Source organism: Mauremys mutica, chromosome 13, assembly GCF_020497125.1.
Source record: "Mauremys mutica isolate MM-2020 ecotype Southern chromosome 13, ASM2049712v1, whole genome shotgun sequence".
Lineage (NCBI taxonomy): Eukaryota > Metazoa > Chordata > Testudines > Geoemydidae > Mauremys > Mauremys mutica.
Genome location: NC_059084.1, coordinates 40,311,436 through 40,330,012, shown reverse-complemented (window position 1 = coordinate 40,330,012; position 18,577 = coordinate 40,311,436). Strand labels below are relative to the sequence as shown.

Here is an 18,577-nt window from a genome sequence, read left to right as displayed (position 1 = left end):
CCCTGGTATTACCATGTTCCACTGATTGATATGATATTCTTAACCTTTTTCCAGAGGGTATGGCTGGAGAGTCTTGCCCGCATGCTCGGGGTTCAGCTGACCGCCATATTTGGGGTCGGGAAGGAATTTTCCTCCAGGGTAGTTTGACAGTGGCCCTGGAGGTTTTTCGCCTTCCTCCGAAGCATGGGGCAGGGGTCGCTTGCTAAAGGAGTGGGTGGATCGGCTTATGTGGCCTGCATCTTGCAGGAGGTCAGACTAGATGATCATAATGGTCCCTTCTGATCTTGAATTCTATGATTCTATGATTCTATGATTGTCATTGGTCCACCAAGTTTCTGTGATGTCAATTATATCAATATCCTCCTTTAATACCAGGCATTCAAGTTCACCAATTTTAGTGTTTAGACTTCTAGCATTTGTACAAGAGCGCTTATAAAATTTGTCAGTATTTAGTCATCTGCCTTCATGCGATGTAATTGAATAAGACTCTGATGCTTAGACAGTTGGTCCCAGGGCCAGCTCCAGACCCCAGCGTGCCAAGCGTGCCAAGGCGGCGTCCCGCGGGAGGGCGGCAGGCGGCCCCCGTGGACCTCCCGCAGGCATGCCAGCAGAAGGTCCGCTGACATTGCGGCTCCGCAGGCATGCCTGCGGGTGGAGCCGCGGACTGGAGACCTCCAAAGTGCCCCACGCGGCGCACCGACGCAAATCCTAGAGCCGCCCCTGCCGGCAGCCATGGGTAGCCCAGAGCCTTTAAAATCCCAGCCGCGGCCGGGAGTCAGAGAGCTCTGCGCTGCCCACGGCGGGGAGCCCACAGCCCTTTAAATCCCAGCTGCAGCCGGGAATCAGAGGGCTCTGGGCTGCCGGGAGCCGCGAGGAGCCCAGAGCCCTTTAAATCCCAGCCGGTCCGGGAGTCAGAGGGCTCTGGGCTGCCTGCAACTGCAGGGAGCCCAGAGCCCTTTAAATCTCAGCCGTGGCCGGGAATCAGAGGGCTCTGCGCTGCCTGCAACCGCGGGGAGCCCAGAGCCCTTTAAATCTCAGCTGCGGCTGGGAATCAGAGGGCTCTGGGCTGCCGGCAATCGCGGGGAGCCCAGAGCCCTTTAAATACCAGCCGCGGCAGGGAATCAGAGGGGTCTGGGCTGCCCGCAGGGGCAGGGAGCCCAGAGCCCTTTAAATCTCAGCCGCGACCGGGAGTCAGAGGGCTCTGGGCTGCCGGCAGCCGTGGGGAGCCCAGAGCCCTTTAAATCCAAGCCATGGCAGCGGATGGGATTTAAAGGGCTCAGGGCTCCCCACGGCTGCCAGCAGCCCAGAGCCCTTTGAATCCCACTGTCCCCCGTGACATACCTAGGGATGCAGGGCCGACTCCACCGAATTGCCGCCGCGGGTGGGGGTGGCGGTCCCTGTGCCCATAGGGCGGCAGGCGCGTTTCCCCAGCGGCGCAATTCAGCGGCAGCTTCTATGTTTACCTGAAGCCGCAGCGGACAGCTAAACATAGAAGCTGCCGCCGAATTGCTGCTGCCGCAGAAACACAGGCGCCTGGGAGGGGGCAGTCTGTGTGCCCTTAGGGCAGCAGGCACGTTTCCGCGGCGGCGGCAATTCGGCGGCAGCATCTATGTTTAGCTGTCCGCTAAACATAGAAGCTGCCGCCAAATTGCCACCGCCGCGGAAACACTCCTGCCGCCCTAAGGGCACACGGACTGCCCCCGCCCGCCACCCAGCCCAGGGCGGTAATTCAGCGCGCTGCTTGGGGCGGCAAAAACTGTAGAGCCGGCCCTGGTTGGTCCCCAACCTGTAGCAGTGCATGGGATTCTTCTGTCCTAAGTGCAGGACTCTGTACTTGTCCTCATTGAACCTCATCTGATTTCTTTGCGCCCAGTCCTCCAATTTGTCTAGGTCACTCTGGACCCTATCCCTCTCCTCCAACGTATCTACCTGTCCCCCCAACTTCTATCAACTTTATCAACTTCTATCCTCTCTTCTTTATGAGACTATAGAGAATCCCCATTAATAAATCCTCCCCTATAGGATGTGTGTCTCCAAACCCTGTACTCCTCTGGTCCTGTTGGCTTTCCCCCAGCCCTTAGTTTAAAAACTTCTCAACAACCTATTTAATTTTACATTCAACAGTCTAGTTCTGTTTTGATTTAGGTGGTGCCCATCGTTCCTGTATAGGCTTCTCCCTTCTCTAAAAGTTGTCTGGTTGCTAATGAACCTAAATTCCTTCTCTGTACAGCATCATCTCATCCACATATTGAGATCCTGTAGTTCTGCCTCTCTCCCTGTCCCTTCACATGGAATTGGAAACATTTCTGAGAATTCTACATTGGCTCTCCTGGACTTTAATCTCTTACCCACAGCCTCCGTTTGGCTGGCCAGGACCTCTCTCTTTCCTTTGCCTATGTCATTGGTACCTACGTGTACCATGAGCACTGACTCCTCCTCAGCCCTGCATGTAAGTTGCTCTAGATATATTGAAAGGTCCACAACCTTCACACCTAGCAAGGAGAAGATATAGGTTCATAAAGATGTGGAAAATACACCTCAACATAGCTGGTGGCTGCCCTGTCACAGATGGATGATTTGGGTTGGTGGCAGGTCAGCCAGGACAACTGTTGCTCTGGATTCTGGCTCACTCCCCTGGTCTGGGACATCACATGGTGGGTCTGGTCAGGTCTCTATTTTTTGCTGATCCTTGTCCGCCTGGGCCGAGCTGGATGGTGCTGTTGGTCTCAGGATCCGGTGAAAAGCCAACAGAGAGGATGATAGTGGGGGAGGGAAATGGAGGGGAAACAAGAGCAGGAGCTCACATCTATCAGTCTGTGGTCCTCACTGGTCTAGCGCTGATGGCCAGGCATATCCCCTGGTGACTTGTGGTCTGGTTGTACAAGGGCTCATGAGCAAAGGACAGAGTCTCTGGAGTTGAAGGAAAGGCCTGTCAGTCTGTCCCCTGGGAATCTCCCAAGAGTCTGTTCCCCAGTTGAGGCCCCCATCTTTTTAAGGATGAAAAAATGGGATTGTGGTCAGACAACCCCATTGGCTTATTATATTGTCCCCCAGTTAGGTCTAGTTTCCAACACACACATTTTGGTTTCTCTTCAATGAAGTTACAATGCAGCCTTTAATTACATGACCATGTATTACATTTTCCACAGGACCTCTGCCTTGTCCTGTGCACGGGATGGACAGGGCTCACTGAGTAAGCTGCTTTTCAGTATTTTGTTTTCTCCTCATTCTTCAGTGTGTGGCCTCAGGCCTTATTCACCGCACACTACTCTAACCTTGCTCCTAAGAGAAAATAATTTATTTTTATCTTGACATTTTCTATGTTGCTCATCAATACAGCATCTGATTGCTTTGTTAGAGAGCTGGTCAGGAACCAGCAAGTCCATTTCATGGGATAGGCTGTGATTTGAAAATTTGTTTCCATTCCAAATTGTAATCAAATTTCAAAATTTCCCTTGGAAAGATTTTTTTTTAATTTGGGTGTCAGTTCAAACATTACATTTCAGTAAAACTGAAGCATTTTGTTCAATTTTCAATATTTAATTTTTTACTTTAAATCTTATTTTAGATTATTTTTATCTCGCCTTTTTTATTTTGTAAGTTGACTCCTCATGCCAAATGTCAACTCCAATCTCCAAAGCCTGGTCACATAGAGCTTAAAATGAGCAAAACAGCTTATTTTCCCCTGGCTTCATTCTTGGAAATATCTCAAGTGTTGTGAGCTAGACACCTGACATAGAAAATAGCAACTTCAGTGGTTAAAGTCTGGTAAAGTTATAAGCAACAGAAAACAGGGCTTTATAAAGAGAAGTGTCAGGCAACATTAATGAGACAGCATTACCAGTCCTACCTAAAATAATGTCAATCAATACCCAAATGCCAAATAATATTTTGTGTACCCCACTGACTTTAATGGGGGATGGATTGGGTGACCCTGCATATGAGTGTTCCAGAAAGGGTAATCATTATTCCTTCTGAAATCTCATTTATCTTCTTCCTTGTCGATGCAACTTGTAATTGATTGGGTGGGAGGGAGAGGGAGAAAGGAAAGGATGGTGCTAAATCTTGCAGTTCATACACATGACAGACTATCACTGATATCAAAGGAAATAAAATGCAGGACAATTCAAGAGAGCCCAGCTCAGTAGTGCCCTGACCTTGACTGGATCTTGATCCTGTGGCATTCTACTACTATTTTTGGTGTCAAATCTGAGGAACTGTCCCAGACTGAGGTGTCATCAGAAGAGGTTTTGTAACAAATTGATAAACTAAACATCAATAAGTCACCAGGACCAGATGGGATTCACCCAAGAGTTTTGAAGGAACTCAAATGTGAAACTGCAGAACTACTAACTGTAGTCTGTAACCTATCAACTAAATCAGTTTCTGCACCAAATGACTGGAGGATAGCTAATGTGCTACCAATTTTTTTAAAAGACTTCAGATGTGATCTTGACAATTACAGGCCAGTAAGCCTAATTTCAGTACTGGGAAAATTGGTTGAAACTATAGAAAAGAACAAAATGATCAGACACATAGATGAATATGATTGGTTGGGGAAGAGTCAACATGATTTTTGAAAAGAGACATCATGCTTCACTAATTTACAAGAATTCTTTGAGGGGGGTCAACAAGCATGTGGACAAAGGGGATCGAGTGGATATAGAGTACTGAGATTTTCAGAAAGCCTTGACAAGGTCCCTCACCAAAGCTAAGCAAAGTAAGCTGTCATGGGATAAGAGGGAAAGTTCTCTCATTGATCAGTAAGGGGTTAAAAGATAGGAAACAAACACTAGAAATAAATGGTCAATTTTCAGAATAGAGAGAGGTAAATAGTGGAGTCCTCCAGAGGTCTGTACTGGACCAGTCCTATTCAACATATTCATAAATGATCTGGAAAAAAGGATAAACATTGAGGTGGAACAATTTGCAGATGATACAAAACTACTCAAGATATTTAAGTTCGAAGCAGACTGATAAGAGTTACAAAGAAATTTTGGAAAACTGGATGACTGGGCAACAAAATGGCAGATGAAATTCAGTGTTGATAAATGCAAAGTAATGCACATTGGAAAACGTAATCCCTACTATACATATAAAATGATGAGATTTAAATTAGCTGTTACCAATGAAAAGAGATCTTGGAATCATTGTGGATAGTTCTCTGAAAACATCCACTCAATGTGCAGCAGCAGTCAAAAAAGCGAACAGAATGTTGGAAATAATTAGGAAAAGGATAAGATAATAAGACAGAAAATATCATATTGGCGCTATATAAATCCATGGTACACCCACATCTTGAATACTGCATGCAAATGTGGTCTCCCCATATGAAAAAAAAGATATATTGGAAATGGAAAATATTCAGAAAGGGCAACATAAATGATTAGGGGTATGGAATGGTTTCCTTATGAGGGGAGATCAATAAAACCAGGATTTTTCAGCTTTGAAGAGATGACTAAGGGGGGATATGATAGAGGTCTATAAAATCATGACTGGTGTGAAGAAAGTTATTTACTCCTTGTCTAACATCACAAGAACTAGGGATCATCCAAAGAAATTCATAGGCAGCAGGTTAAAAACAAACAAAAGGAAGTTTTTTTTTTCACACAATGCACAGTCAACCTGAAGAACTCTTTGTTGAAGGATGTTGTGAAGTTGAAGACTATAACAGGGTTCAAAAAGGAACTAGATATGTTCCTGGAGGATAGGTCCATTAATGGCTAATAGCCAGGATGGGCAGGGATGGTGTCCCTAGCCTGTGTTTTCCAGAAGCTGGGGAATGGGTGACAGGGGGTGGATCACTTAAAATCATAGAATCATAGAATATCAGGATTGTAAGGGACCTCAGGAGGTCATCTAGTCCAACCCCCTGCTCAAAGCAGGACCAGTCCCCAACTAAATAATCCCAGCCAGGGCTTGGTCAAGCCTGACCTTCACTGCCCGCCTAGTGAAAAAGTTTTTCCTAATATCCAACCTAAACTTCCCCCACAGCAACTTGAGATCATTACTCCTTCTTCTGTCATCTTCTACAACTGACAACAGCCTAGGTCCATCCTCTTTGGAACCCCCTTTCATGCAGTTGAAAGCAGCTATCAAATTCCCCCTCCTTCTCTTCTGCAGACTAAATAATCCGAGTTCCCTAAGCCTCTTCTTCTAAATCATGTGCTCCAGCCCCCTAATCATTTTTGTTGCCCTCCGCTGGACTCTTTCCATTTTTTCTACATCCTTCTTGTAGAGTGGGGCCCAAAACTGGACACAATACTCCAGATCAGGAATCGCCAATGCTGAATAGAGGGGAATGATCACATCCCTCTATCTGCTGGCAATGCTTTTACTTATACAGCCCAAAATGCTATTAGCCTTCTTGGCAACAAGGACGCAATGTTGAATCATGTCCAGCTTCTCGTCCACCGTATCCCCTAGGTCCTTTTCTGCAGAACTGCTGCCTAGCCATTCGGTCCCTAGTCTGAAACAGTGCATGGGATTCTTCCTTCCTAAGTGCAGGACTCTGCACTTGTCCTTGTTGAACCTTATCAGATTTATTTTGGCCCAATCCTCTAATTTGTCTCAGTCCTCTGTATCCTATCCCTACCCTCCAGCGTATCTACCACTCCTCCCAGTTGAATGTCATCTGCAAACTTGCTGAGAGTGCAGTCCACACCATCCTCCAGATCATTAATGAAGATATTGAACAAAACCGGCCCCAGGACCGACCCTTGGGGCATTCTGCTTGATACCGGCTGCCAACTAGACATGGAGCCATTGATCACTACCCATTGAGCCTGATGATCTAGCCAGCTTTCTATCCACTTTATAGTCCATTCATCCAACCCATACTTCTTTAACTTGCTGGCAAGAATACTGTGGGAGACCGTATCAAAGTTTTGCTAAAGTCAAGGAATAACACATCCACTGCTTTCCCCTCATCCACAGAGCCATGCATTTCTTTATAGAAGGCAGTTAGGTTAGTCAGGCATGACTTGCCCTTGGTGAATCCATGCTGACTCTTCCTGATCACTTTCCTCTCCTCTAAGTGGTTCAAAATTGATTCCTTGAGGACCTGCTCCATGATTTTTCCAAGGACTGAGGTGAGACTGACTGGCCTGCTGTTCCCCGGATCCTCATTCTTCCCTTTTTTAAAGATGGGCACTACAGTAGCCTTTTTCTAGTCATCCGGGACCTCCCACGATTGCCATGAGTTTTCAAAGATAATGGCCAATGGCTCTGCCATCACATCCGCCAACTCCTTTAGCACCTTTGGATGCAGTGCATCCAATCCCATGGACTTGTGCATGTCCTGCTTTTCTAAATAGTCCTGAACCACTTCTTTCTCCACAGAGGGCTGGTCACCTCCTCCTCATACAGTGCTGCCCAGTGCAGCAGTCTGGGAGCTGGCCTTGTTTGTGAAGACAGAGGCAAAAAAATCATTGAGTACATTAGCTTTTTCCACATCCTCTGTCACTAGGGTGCCTCCCACATTCAGTAAGTGGCCAACACTTTCCCTGACCTTCTTCATGTTGCTAACATACCTGTAGAAACCCTTCTTGTTATTCTTAACATCCCTTTCTAGTTGTAACTCCATTTCTGATGTGGCCTTCCTGATTTCACTTCTGCATGCCTGAGCAATATTTTTATTCTCCTCCCTGGTCATTTGTCCAATCTTCCACTTCTTGTAAGCGTCTTTTTTGTGTTGAAGATCAGCAAGGATTTCACTGTTAAGCCAAGCTGTTCGCCTACCATATTTACTATTCTTTCTACACACCGGGATGGTTTGTTCCTGCAACCTCAATAAGGATTCTCACACTTCTTATCAAACTGTCTGTACTGGGCTATCTTGATTATCACTTCAAAAGTTTTTTCTCTTACTTAATTGGCCTCTCGGAGTTGGTAAGACAACGCCAACATTTTCATGCTCTCTGTATGTGTATATATATCTCCTCACTATATTCTATGCATCTGAAGAAGTGAGCTGTAGCCCACGAAAGCTTATGCTCAAATAAATTTGTTAGTCTCTAAGGTACCACATGTACTCCTGTTCTTTTTGTGGATACAGACTAACATGGCTTCTTCTCTGAAACTTAAAATACAGCCAGGTCTCCTGGACTCCTTTCCCCCTCATGTTGTTCTCCCTGGGGATCCTATCCATCAGGTCCCTGAGGGAGTCAAAGTCAGCTTTTCTGAAGTCCAGAGTCCGTATTCTGCTGCTTTCCTTTCTTCCTTTTGTCAGGATCCTGAACTTGACCATCTCATGGTCACTGCCTCCTAGAGTCCCATCCACTTTTGCTTCCCCTATTAATTCTTCCTGGTTTGTGAGCAGCAGGTCAAGAAGATCTGTGCCCCTAGTTCAGTGGTCCCCAACCTTTTTGTGGCAAGTAGCACATTCATGTTTTCAGAAGAGTGTGGCAGGCACCAACAATTTTTTCAAGGCTTATTTTGCATTTGTACAATAAATAATATGAAAAACATCATATTTAATATTACATAATATATGAATCCATAAGATAAAATAGGTAATTGTACATGTAAAAGTTATTAATTAAATTATTCATCAATTACTTTTTCACCTTACCATGTGAATTTGCTCTTTTTTATCTACCTGTAAGAAAAAGTAAGGAGTTTTTACCAAAGAAATATCATAAACAGTTTTCATCTTCTTTATTTAAAAAAAAGTAAAATATTGATGAACTGCTGGTCCAAATATATGTATTATTCTTTAACATAGATAGCCAGTTATGGTTAATTTAAAAATATTCTTTGTATTGTTACTTGTATCTGTATGAAAAAAATTTGTATCTGTATGAAAACTTGTATCTGTATGAAAAAAAACAAGTATGAAAAAAATTTAAACACAAGTTAATCATACGCGCTCATCAGCACTTAATGGAAAATAGGTATCATTAATTCACGTGGTTATTCTAATAAAGTAAGTGTGATTTTTGACACTGGATTTCTTCAGCCAATTTTTCGTAGTTGGGAGAGTAGGATGATATTCCTGTTCGTAAGCAATCATCAAGATGGGCATCTGTAAGCTGAGATCTGTATTTTGATTTTATGATGTTCATTGTTGAAAACAGAACTTCGCACAGACAAGTGGAACTGAAATAAGATTTTATTTTGTATGCTACATTTTTTAAGGTAGGAAACTTTTTTCAGTCAACCAGATTCCAAAAGTTTTCATCTGTTGAGCAGGATTTTAGAACAATATCATTTTGAAGGTCCAAAATCTCCAGTTCCACGTCTTCTGTTCTTACTTGAATGAGACTCGCAATTGATGTAGCCATTTCTGTTACCTCTATTTGGCAAGTAAAAGGATTCACAAGAAAGGCAATTACAAGCTCAATGGTGGTGAACTGTTGAAATCTCTTTTCAAATTGTTCCAGAAGTGTTTGAATGTAGATAACAAATGGTGATGGGTTAAAATCACTGTCACATACCATTTTCTTCACACTTGGGAAATGTTCGAGAGACTTCGTCTTCATATGTGACATCTATAAGATCAGTTTTGCTTTGAATGATTTTACAGAACCTATCATTTGAGGCACATGTTTGTCTTTTCCCTGGAGCTCAAGATTTAAAATGTTCAATTTGTCAGTGATGTTGGCAAGAAAAGCCAAGTCCATTAACCAGCTGGAATCTTCTAGTTGCTCAAAGTTCTGATTTGTGGACTTCAGAAATTCTTTGATCTCTTCTATTAGGCTTAAAAAACGGGCAAGAACTTTACCTTCGCTCAGCCATCGTACTTCTGTGTGCAAGATAAGATCAGATTGTTTATCATCAACATCTTCCAACAGGGCCTTAAAAAGTAGGTGTTGCAAAGGTTTCGCTCAAATAGAGTTAATTATTTTAATAACAACATTCATAATATGTTGAAAAGAGAGAACTTTGAGGCACAAAGCTTCTTGGTGGATAATGCAATGATAAGACATAAAGTTTGAAAACGATTCATTCTTCTTACATTCGTCTTCAGAAGCCGGAGAGAAGCTGCAGCCCCGCTCCTGCCGGGGACAGAGAGCACCGGCGCCCGCAGCCTCGGAGTTCTCTGTCCCTGGCAGGTGCGGGGCCGTGGCTTCTCTCCGGCTTAGCTGCAGCCCCGCGCCTGCTGGGGACAGAGGGTACTGGCGCCCGCAGCCCTGGTGTTCTCTGTCCCCAGCAACCACAGGCCCGCGGCTTCTTTCCCCTGCTGAGCACTAGGAGGGTGCACATAAATGTCCCAGCGGGCGCCATGTTGCCTGCGAGCACCGCGTTCGGGACCACTGCCCTAGTTGGTTCCTCCAGCACTCGCTCTTGGAAATTGTCCCTTACACTTTCCAAAACTTCCTGGATTGTCTGTGCACAGCTGTATTGCTCTCTCAGCAGATATCAGGGTGATTAAAGTCTCCCATAAGAACCAGGGCCTGTGATCTAGTAACTCCTGTTAGTTGCTGGAAGAAAGCCTCATCCACCTCATCCCCCTGGTCTGGTGGTCTATAGCAGACTTGGTGATTACCTGTTCTGTTCATTCCCTCTGTGGCACCTGGCATTGATCACTGTAGGAAGACAGGATACTGGGCTAGATGGACCTTTGGTCTAACCCAGTATGGCTGTTCTTATGTTCTACTGATCTTGCTGCTATTAAGAGCACTTTGCAGTATTTCTACAATTCTTAACAGTGGAATCTTACAGTGGAGTGATTAGGGTGGGTGGCTTGGAGTCAGGACTTCTTGCTTCTATTCCTAGCTCTGGGCTTAGCATGTAATCCAATGATTATGGGAGGGGTGGGGCAGTATCACGACTCCTGGGTTCAAATCTCCCCCTCTGAGAGAGCCTGGGGTCATGGGTGCTATAGGTTATAGAAGTGAGAAAGCAGCCTGGGACCTTTTCTGTTCTGTTATGGGTAGATAGTGTTCGGTCATGGCTAAAACAGCTGACTGGGATTCAGGGTTTGTCCTGCATTTTGTTCCTGATTCTACAGTCAGTCATTGTATAGCCAGGAGTGAGCCCTTTCATCTCTGTGGTAGATGCTACTCCCATTTGCAGCAGTGTAAATACAAAGTAATTCCACTGCTTTCAGTGACATTACACGAGATTTACACTGGTGTATCAGACAGCACATTCTAGCTCTCTGGTCTGCATTTTCCGCTCTATGAAATGAAGATAAGATTCACTTAATTTTATACTTCATTGAGTGGAAAGGTATACAGACCCCTAAAAAGGAATTGGTCCTTACTCTGTTTTCCTTCAGCTTGGGGTAAATAAGCAGCAATCTCATTCGGTCAATGGGCCTGACTATCCTCTCACTCTACCCAGTGTAAATCTGGACTAACTCCACTGGAGTCAGTGGTTCCTCCACTCCCCTTCCCATATTACACCAATCTGCACAAGCCAACGGTCTGACTTCTGTGAACAAAGGTAGTTTTCACAAAAGAAGAATTATTTTACTGATGTAATCCTGACTATTGCCCTTCTCCTTCCCTCCAGAGGCAGCGCGTGATGTTCTGAGGAAGAAAATGTCCAACCAAACGACCCATTTCCTTCTCCTTGGATTCTCAGACATTTGGGAGCTGCAGATTTTGCACTTTGTGGTGTTCCTGGTGATTTACCTTGCAGCCCTGATGGGGAACCTTCTCATCATCACAGTCGTAGTCCTCGACCACCATCTTCACACTCCCATGTACTTCTTCCTGGTGAACCTGTCCATTATAGACCTCGGCTCCATCTCCGTCACCATCCCCAAATCCATGGCCAATTCCCTAATCAACTCCAGATCAATTTCCTATGCTGGATGTGTCATCCAAGTCTTTTTCCTCATCTTCTTGATAGGAACAGATTTTTCCCTTCTCACCATCATGGCGTATGACCGATACATCGCCATCTGCCAACCACTGCACTATGAGAGTGTGATGAACAGGAGATCTTGTGTCCAAATGGCAGCCAGTGCCTGGATCGGTGGAATTCTATATGCTGCACTGCACACTGGGAACACATTTGCAGTAACTTTCTGTGCAGGCAACATAGTGGATCAGTTCTTCTGTGAAATCCCCCAACTCCTCAAACTTGCCTGCTCTGACTTGTACCTCAGGGAAATTGGGGCTCTCATCTTTACTGCATGCATAGTCTTAAGTTGTTTTGGTTTTATAATTGTGTCGTATGTTCAGATATTCAACACAGTGCTGAGAATCCCCTCTGAGCAGGGCCGGCATAAAGCCTTCTCCACCTGCCTTCCTCACCTCACTGTGGTCTCTTTGTTTGTTTTCACTGGCATCTTTGCCTACCTGAAACCCACCTCCAGCTCAGCATCAGGTCTGGATCTCGTGGTGGCTGTTTTCTATTCTGTGGTGCCTCCTATGATGAATCCGGTCATCTACAGCATGAGGAACAAGGAGATCAAATCTTCATTGAGGAGACTGACTGTGGGGAGGTTATTCATCAAGAATTAATTTTCTGTCTTTTTCAAATAAATACTCTTTCAGTTTGTGTCTCCCAGTCCATGTTATTTATTTCCATGACAACACAGTTTATGCAGAAGTGGACAAGATTCTGCTCTCAATTGCTCCCAGTGCAAATCCAGATTAATTCCACTGATGTCAATGTACTTGGGCTGGTTTACATCATCAGAAGATCTGACCCAATCCTGGAGTTAAGCTGATGTGCATTTCACAGGAGGGAAGAATCAGCCTTTCATTCTGTGCCCAAGCAATGCCTATTAAACTGTGTTGCCACTTACACATGTTCCATGGACACTAGAAAGCAAGGATGGGAGCTTCTTTTTTGTGTATTAATTAAGGTCAAAAGAGATCATCATGATAATCTATTCTGACCTCCTGCACATTGCAGGTCGCAGAATGTCACCCACCCACTCCTGTCATAGACCCTTAGCCTGTGGCTGAATTAGTGACATCTTCAAATCATGGTGTAAACACTTCTAATTACAGAGAATTCACCATTTATACTAGTTTAAACCTACAAGTGACTCATATACCATGCAGCAGAGGAAGGTGAAAATCCCCCAGGGTCTCTGCCAATCTGACTCCAAATATGGCGATCAGTTAGACCTTGCGCATGTGGGCAAGACCCACCAGGCAGATTCCTGGGAAAGAATTATCTGTAGTAACTCAGACTCTGCCCCATCTAGTGTCCCATCTCCAGAAGTTGGCGATTTTTGCTACTGGTAGTTGCCGAAGGGCCACATACCATTGTAGGCAGTCTCATCATGCCATCCCCTCCATAAGCTTATCAAGCTAAGTCTTGAAGCCAGATTTTTTTTTGCCCCCACTGCTCACCTTGGAAGGCTGTTCCACATGGCATCAATGGAGTCAGACTGGCATAAAACTGGCATATGTGAGAAAATTATCAGACCTTAACATTTAGGGCTAGATCCTTAGCAAACCAGTGTAGTTCTATTCACTTTGATAGCGCTTAACCAATTTACACCCTATGGGGATCTGGATTCCTGATTTCAACGGAGATACATCCATTTACATCTATCCTTGATAGAAGCTACGTAGGGGTTGAACACAGGGCCTGTAGATTTTCAAGCAGGATCCCGTACTGCCTAGGCTACAAGCAGTAAGTGAACTAGTACAGAGACAAAAACAGACTCATAAACTGCTGTACATGCTCTGACCACTAAAGGAGACAATGAGCCACGTAGCCTGGGTTACGTGCACATTTCTGGAGTATGAGGATCTGAGTGACTGTGTGTACCTGAGAATAAACTGCAATAACAATAACATGAGATTAGTGAGAACGTCTGGCCTCCAGGATGTGTGAGGTGAATTGAGTTCAGATAAAGCAGCCGCACAGAGTCACTTGTACAAATGCCACCCACTGGTCTCTCTGTGTTACAAATCCCCTCTGCGCCCAATCCCCAAAGTCCATGAGTCTATCACACCCCTACCAGGGAGCCTGCCTGTTTAGATCAAGCTGCAGTGACTCCCACCCTTACGTCTGGAGGTCCCTGGTGCAACCACAAGGTACCAGCCAAGATGGTGACCATCATATAAGTGCAACAGGGGCCCTATTTCTATATTAATCATAGAATTGTAGGACTAGTCCAGTCCCCTGTACTCATGGCAGGGATAAGTATTATCTAGACCATCCCTGACAGGCGTTTGTCTAACCTGCTCTTAAAAATCTCCAATGACAGAGGTTCCACAACCTCCCTAGGCAATTTATTCCAGTTCTTAACCACTGTGACAGTTAAGAGGTTTTCCTTACTGTTCATGCTAAACCGCCCTTTCTGCAATTTAAACCCATTGATTCTTGTCCTATCCTTGGAGGTTGAGGAGAACACATTTTCTCCCTCATCCTTCTAACACTCTTTTATGTACTTGGAATCTGCTATCATGTCCCTGTGACACTCTGGGCTCCAAAACAGTACCCTGGCACCCCCATATTTTCAATGGTGATATGACTATGATAGAAAGCAACAAAGAGTCCTGTGGCACCGTATATACTAACAGACGATTTGGAGCATAAGTTTTCTGGGGGGGATTACTCACTGCGTCTGACAAAGTGAGTGTTCACCCATGAAAGCTTATGCACCAATACGTCTGTTAGTCTATAAGGTGCCACAGGACTCTTTGTAGCTTTATACTGATCCAGACTAACACGGCTACCCCTCTGATACATGACTATGATAGGTTTTGTACAAAATATGCCTTCTGAGGTATCATTTAAAAATGATTAATATCCTGTTGTATTGTATGTGCTATCACTGTATGGGAAGTTGCACATGCAAATTAAATATTTAGGCTGGAATTTCAAAGGAGGGTGATGTAGTTAGTGCACTAGATAGGAATTCAGAGGAACTTGATTCAGGTCCAGGTCCTCAAAGGTTTTTAGGCATGTAACTCCCATGGGCCTTGGCTCCTGGTTTTGCCACTGGCATATTTAGTGACTTTGGGCAATAGCCAATACCTAAGAGTTGGTAGTCTAATTATGATAGGCCCAGCTGAAAATCACATCCATACCCCAAAAGCCCCCCCCCCCCCCAAAAAAACAACAAACAACAACAACAACATAGGTTTAGCTGTAAGACTTCAATGTGTCTTCCAATATTTAAAGTTAAGCACTCGCTTATGAGTTTTTCAAGATTAGTACCGTAGTTCAGAACATTCAGAGGAGCTGAGTTTTAAATACATATGCAGTATACACAACCATGGTTTAATAAATGATAAATAATAATAACAATAACAATGCAGCCAACTTCTGTGATCTTGACACAATTGGATCCTTGTGTGGATGGGAGACCGTTGGCCAAATCCCAATCTACCCTTTGAAGCAAATGGCTAAATCCCATTTGTTATGGTTACAAGGTTTGAATAACCTCTGCATTGTGCTCTGGTCTTTGAATGCAAACCCCCATGTCTTCATCTTGCGCTTGTTCCTCTCTTAGAGGTGAATCACGTGATATTCCCTCTCAAACTGGGTCCCAGGCTATAGCAATTTGTGCAATCACCATTATTTCTCCCACCATGCTTAGTACCTGCAGTTCTTCCCACAGGAGCTGTGACCTGTAGTAAGTTGAGTGACTAGCCCGGCCTTCACCATACAAAGTACAATTTATTTACCACTGTAGGAACAAAGCGTAACATAAGAAAAAATATGAGCAATTCCAGATCTATCACTGCAGTAGTTTGGTAGGGATAAACATTTGGGTTTATTACTCAGACTCAGTTTGTCTTTAGGAAACATTGCAATAGCTTTCTCTTCCAAAGTGCCTTTCCACCATAGCAAGAAGAATACAGTATTTATTTATTTAAATAAAAAAGATAATACACATAATTATATAAGGATGTAGGTTCCCTAACACATCATAAATAAGACAATAAAATCCCATCATCATTAAAACAATAATTTAAACAGGAACTCAACTATTAACACACCTACAGAAAGTATTTTTAATTCTTCATCACTGAGGAAAGGAAAACTCCAAGTCTCCCAGGAAACCCCTTCAAAGATATTATGACATTGACACCTTGAATAGATGACAAAATAAATGGATATTCACATTTAATCAAACATATTCCACCCTGCAAATTCCTACCCTACTAAAGTCACCTGGAATAAAGAAACAAATCAATCAATGAATCTATAAAATGTCACAACATGAAAAAGAAACAAGCAAACAAACAAGCCAAACCCCTCATAGCCCAATCACATTTTTTATCCCAAAAAAGGAGAAGCACCAGAAAGTTAATGAAGTCCACTAGTGACTTAGCTATGGTTACTGATATTCTGTGCAAGGTGATGTTAGCAGTATAAGGCATATACATAGGTGTGTATGTACATTTATGGATTGATATTTAGATTCTGATCTTATTTACACTGGTGTAATTCTAAATTATCTCATTTTACTTCAGTGGAGTTAGTCCAGATTTTATAAATTCATAAACAGATTGCACCCTATGTTCTCAAGGAGACAATTTTCTCATCAGTTGATTATATTCATAAAGAAGCTCAGAATGAAATCTCAATCAAGTACCAATGATGGACATTTTAATCTTTGGTGAATAACCTCCAAACAATCAGTTTCTTTAATGCAGCTTTGATCTCCTTGTTTCTCATGCTGTAGATGATTGGATTCATCACTGGAGGCACCAGGGAATAGAGAACACCCATCATGAGAGCCAGACCTGATGCTGAGCTGGAGGTGGGTTTCAGGTACTCAAAGAAGCCCGTGCAAAGAAACAAAGAGACCACAATGAGGTGAGGGAGGCAGGTGGAGAAGGCTTTACGCCGGCCCTGCTCAGAGCGGATTCTCAGCACTGCTTTGAAGATGTGAACATAAGACACAATAATAAAAACAAAGCAGTTTAAACTTAAAAACACACTAAAGGCAAGAAGCCCAACTTCACTGAGGTACGAGTCAAAGCAGGTGATCTTGAGTAGCTGGGGGATTTCACAGAAGAACTGGTTGATGACATTGGACTGGCAGAAGGGTAACTTGAAGGTATTTCCAGTGTGCATTGCAGAGTAGACAATACCAGTAATCCAGGCACTGGCTGCCATATGGACACAAGATCTCCCATTCATCACTCTCTCATAGTGCAGTGGTTGGCAGATGGCGACATATCGGTCGTACGCCATGATGGTGAGTAAGGCAAGATCAGCTGCAATGAAGACTACGAAGAGAAAGACTTGGGCGACACATCCAGGATAAGAAATCAACCTGGTGTTCATGAGGGAATTGATCATGGATTTGGGGATGGTGACAGAGATGGAGCCAAGGTCTATAATGGACAGATTCATCAGGAAGAAGTACATGGGGGTGTGAAGATGGTGGTCGAGGGCTACGACTGTGATGATGAGAAGATTCCCCATCAGGCCTACCAGGTAAATCACTAGAAATACTACAAAGTGCAAAATCTGCAGCTCCCGAACGTCAGAGAATCCCAGGAGAAGGAACTCGGTCAGGGTGGTTTGGTTGGACATTTTCTTTCTCAGTTCATTGTATGATGGCTGTGGAGAGAAGCACTAAGATAGTGGTGGGGATTACAGTGAGAGAGGGAGTGCCACTGATTCTATGCTGCAATATCTCATGATGTGAGTGTCAACGATGAACAGCACTTATCACTGCTCTTAACTAGGAGTGGTGAGTTATCATATATGTGCAAATTGGCATGGGTCCCTTAATGTCAATGAAACTGTATCAGTTTACACCATCCAAAGGTCTGGCTCAGGATGTGGCTTGATAAAATGCTGTGTGAAGGAGGGGGAAAGCACCTCCAACCCCAATGATCTAGCAAAGATATTTCCACCTTTGGGGAAATATGCAAACTTGGATGTGGAGGTAATGTATTTAAAAGCAAATGGTGCCTGATTTCCAGTTTTTGAGGAGTTATGACATGGAATAATTGAATCTTAGAATATTAGGATTGGAAGAGACTTCAGGAGGTCATCTAGTCCAACCCCCTGCTCAAAGCAGGACCAATCCCCAAATAAATCATCCAAGTCAGGGCTTTCTCAAGCTGGGCCTTAAAAACCTATGAACTCAGAAAGCTTCCTCACTGAAGCTCAGTTGAAAGAATTCTACTGCAACGCCACATAGACGGCCTCCTGCCTGTTTCCAAAATTGATCTGTGGCACCAAATCCCAGCTACATTTCCATCTCTGTGTGATGAGGGGCTAATAGCATCACTCAGCTACATCTGTGTTGTGTAATTCCTCTCTGTGACTGTATATCTGGCCTTGGCCATTCAGTGGCCATCAGGAGACCTAGTTTCTATTCTTGGTTCTTCCATGGACCTGCTGTGTTACCTTGGGCCAGTTACTTACCCTCCTCATACCTCTGTTTCCCCTCCCTCCTTTTCTCTGTCCTGTCCACTTCAGTTGTAAATTCTCTGGGACATAAGCTGTGTCTTACTATGTTTGTGTGCACTCCACCTGAGTATTTCTGGTTAGCGGGCATCAGTGTGGGACAGAGGATACGGTGCTAGAACAGGAGATCTGGAGTCTAGCCACATTGCCCTCTTCTATGTCATTGAGCAGAGACAGGCTTTGGCTGGGGGCTTCAACTCTCTGTGCCTCAGTTTAAAGGTGACTTCATGTATAAAATATAGTCGGAGGATACTAATATTGCCACTTTCTCAGT

The 18,577-nt window shown here is 44.1% G+C and overlaps 2 protein-coding genes across 2 annotated transcripts; one reads left to right on the top strand and one right to left on the bottom strand.

The window, feature by feature from the left end:
* The first annotated feature begins 11,489 nt into the window (after positions 1-11,489).
* On the top strand, positions 11,490-12,419 carry LOC123347315 (olfactory receptor 14A16-like). Its single transcript, XM_044984733.1, has one exon. It carries the CDS (start codon positions 11,490-11,492, stop codon positions 12,417-12,419), a length of 930 nt encoding a protein of 309 aa, XP_044840668.1.
* Positions 12,420-16,482: 4,063 nt separating this feature from the next.
* On the bottom strand, positions 16,483-17,418 carry LOC123348734 (olfactory receptor 14A16-like). The gene has a single exon (XM_044986352.1). It carries the CDS (start codon positions 17,416-17,418, stop codon positions 16,483-16,485), a length of 936 nt encoding a protein of 311 aa, XP_044842287.1.
* Between the last annotated feature and the right edge of the window lie 1,159 nt (positions 17,419-18,577).

Excerpts from the sequence above, each read along its gene's own strand:
- LOC123347315 (XM_044984733.1), top strand. The coding sequence starts at position 11,490 with ATGTCCAACCAAACGACCCATTTCCTTCTCCTTGGATTCTCAGACATT.
- LOC123348734 (XM_044986352.1), bottom strand. The coding sequence starts at position 17,418 with ATGTCCAACCAAACCACCCTGACCGAGTTCCTTCTCCTGGGATTCTCT.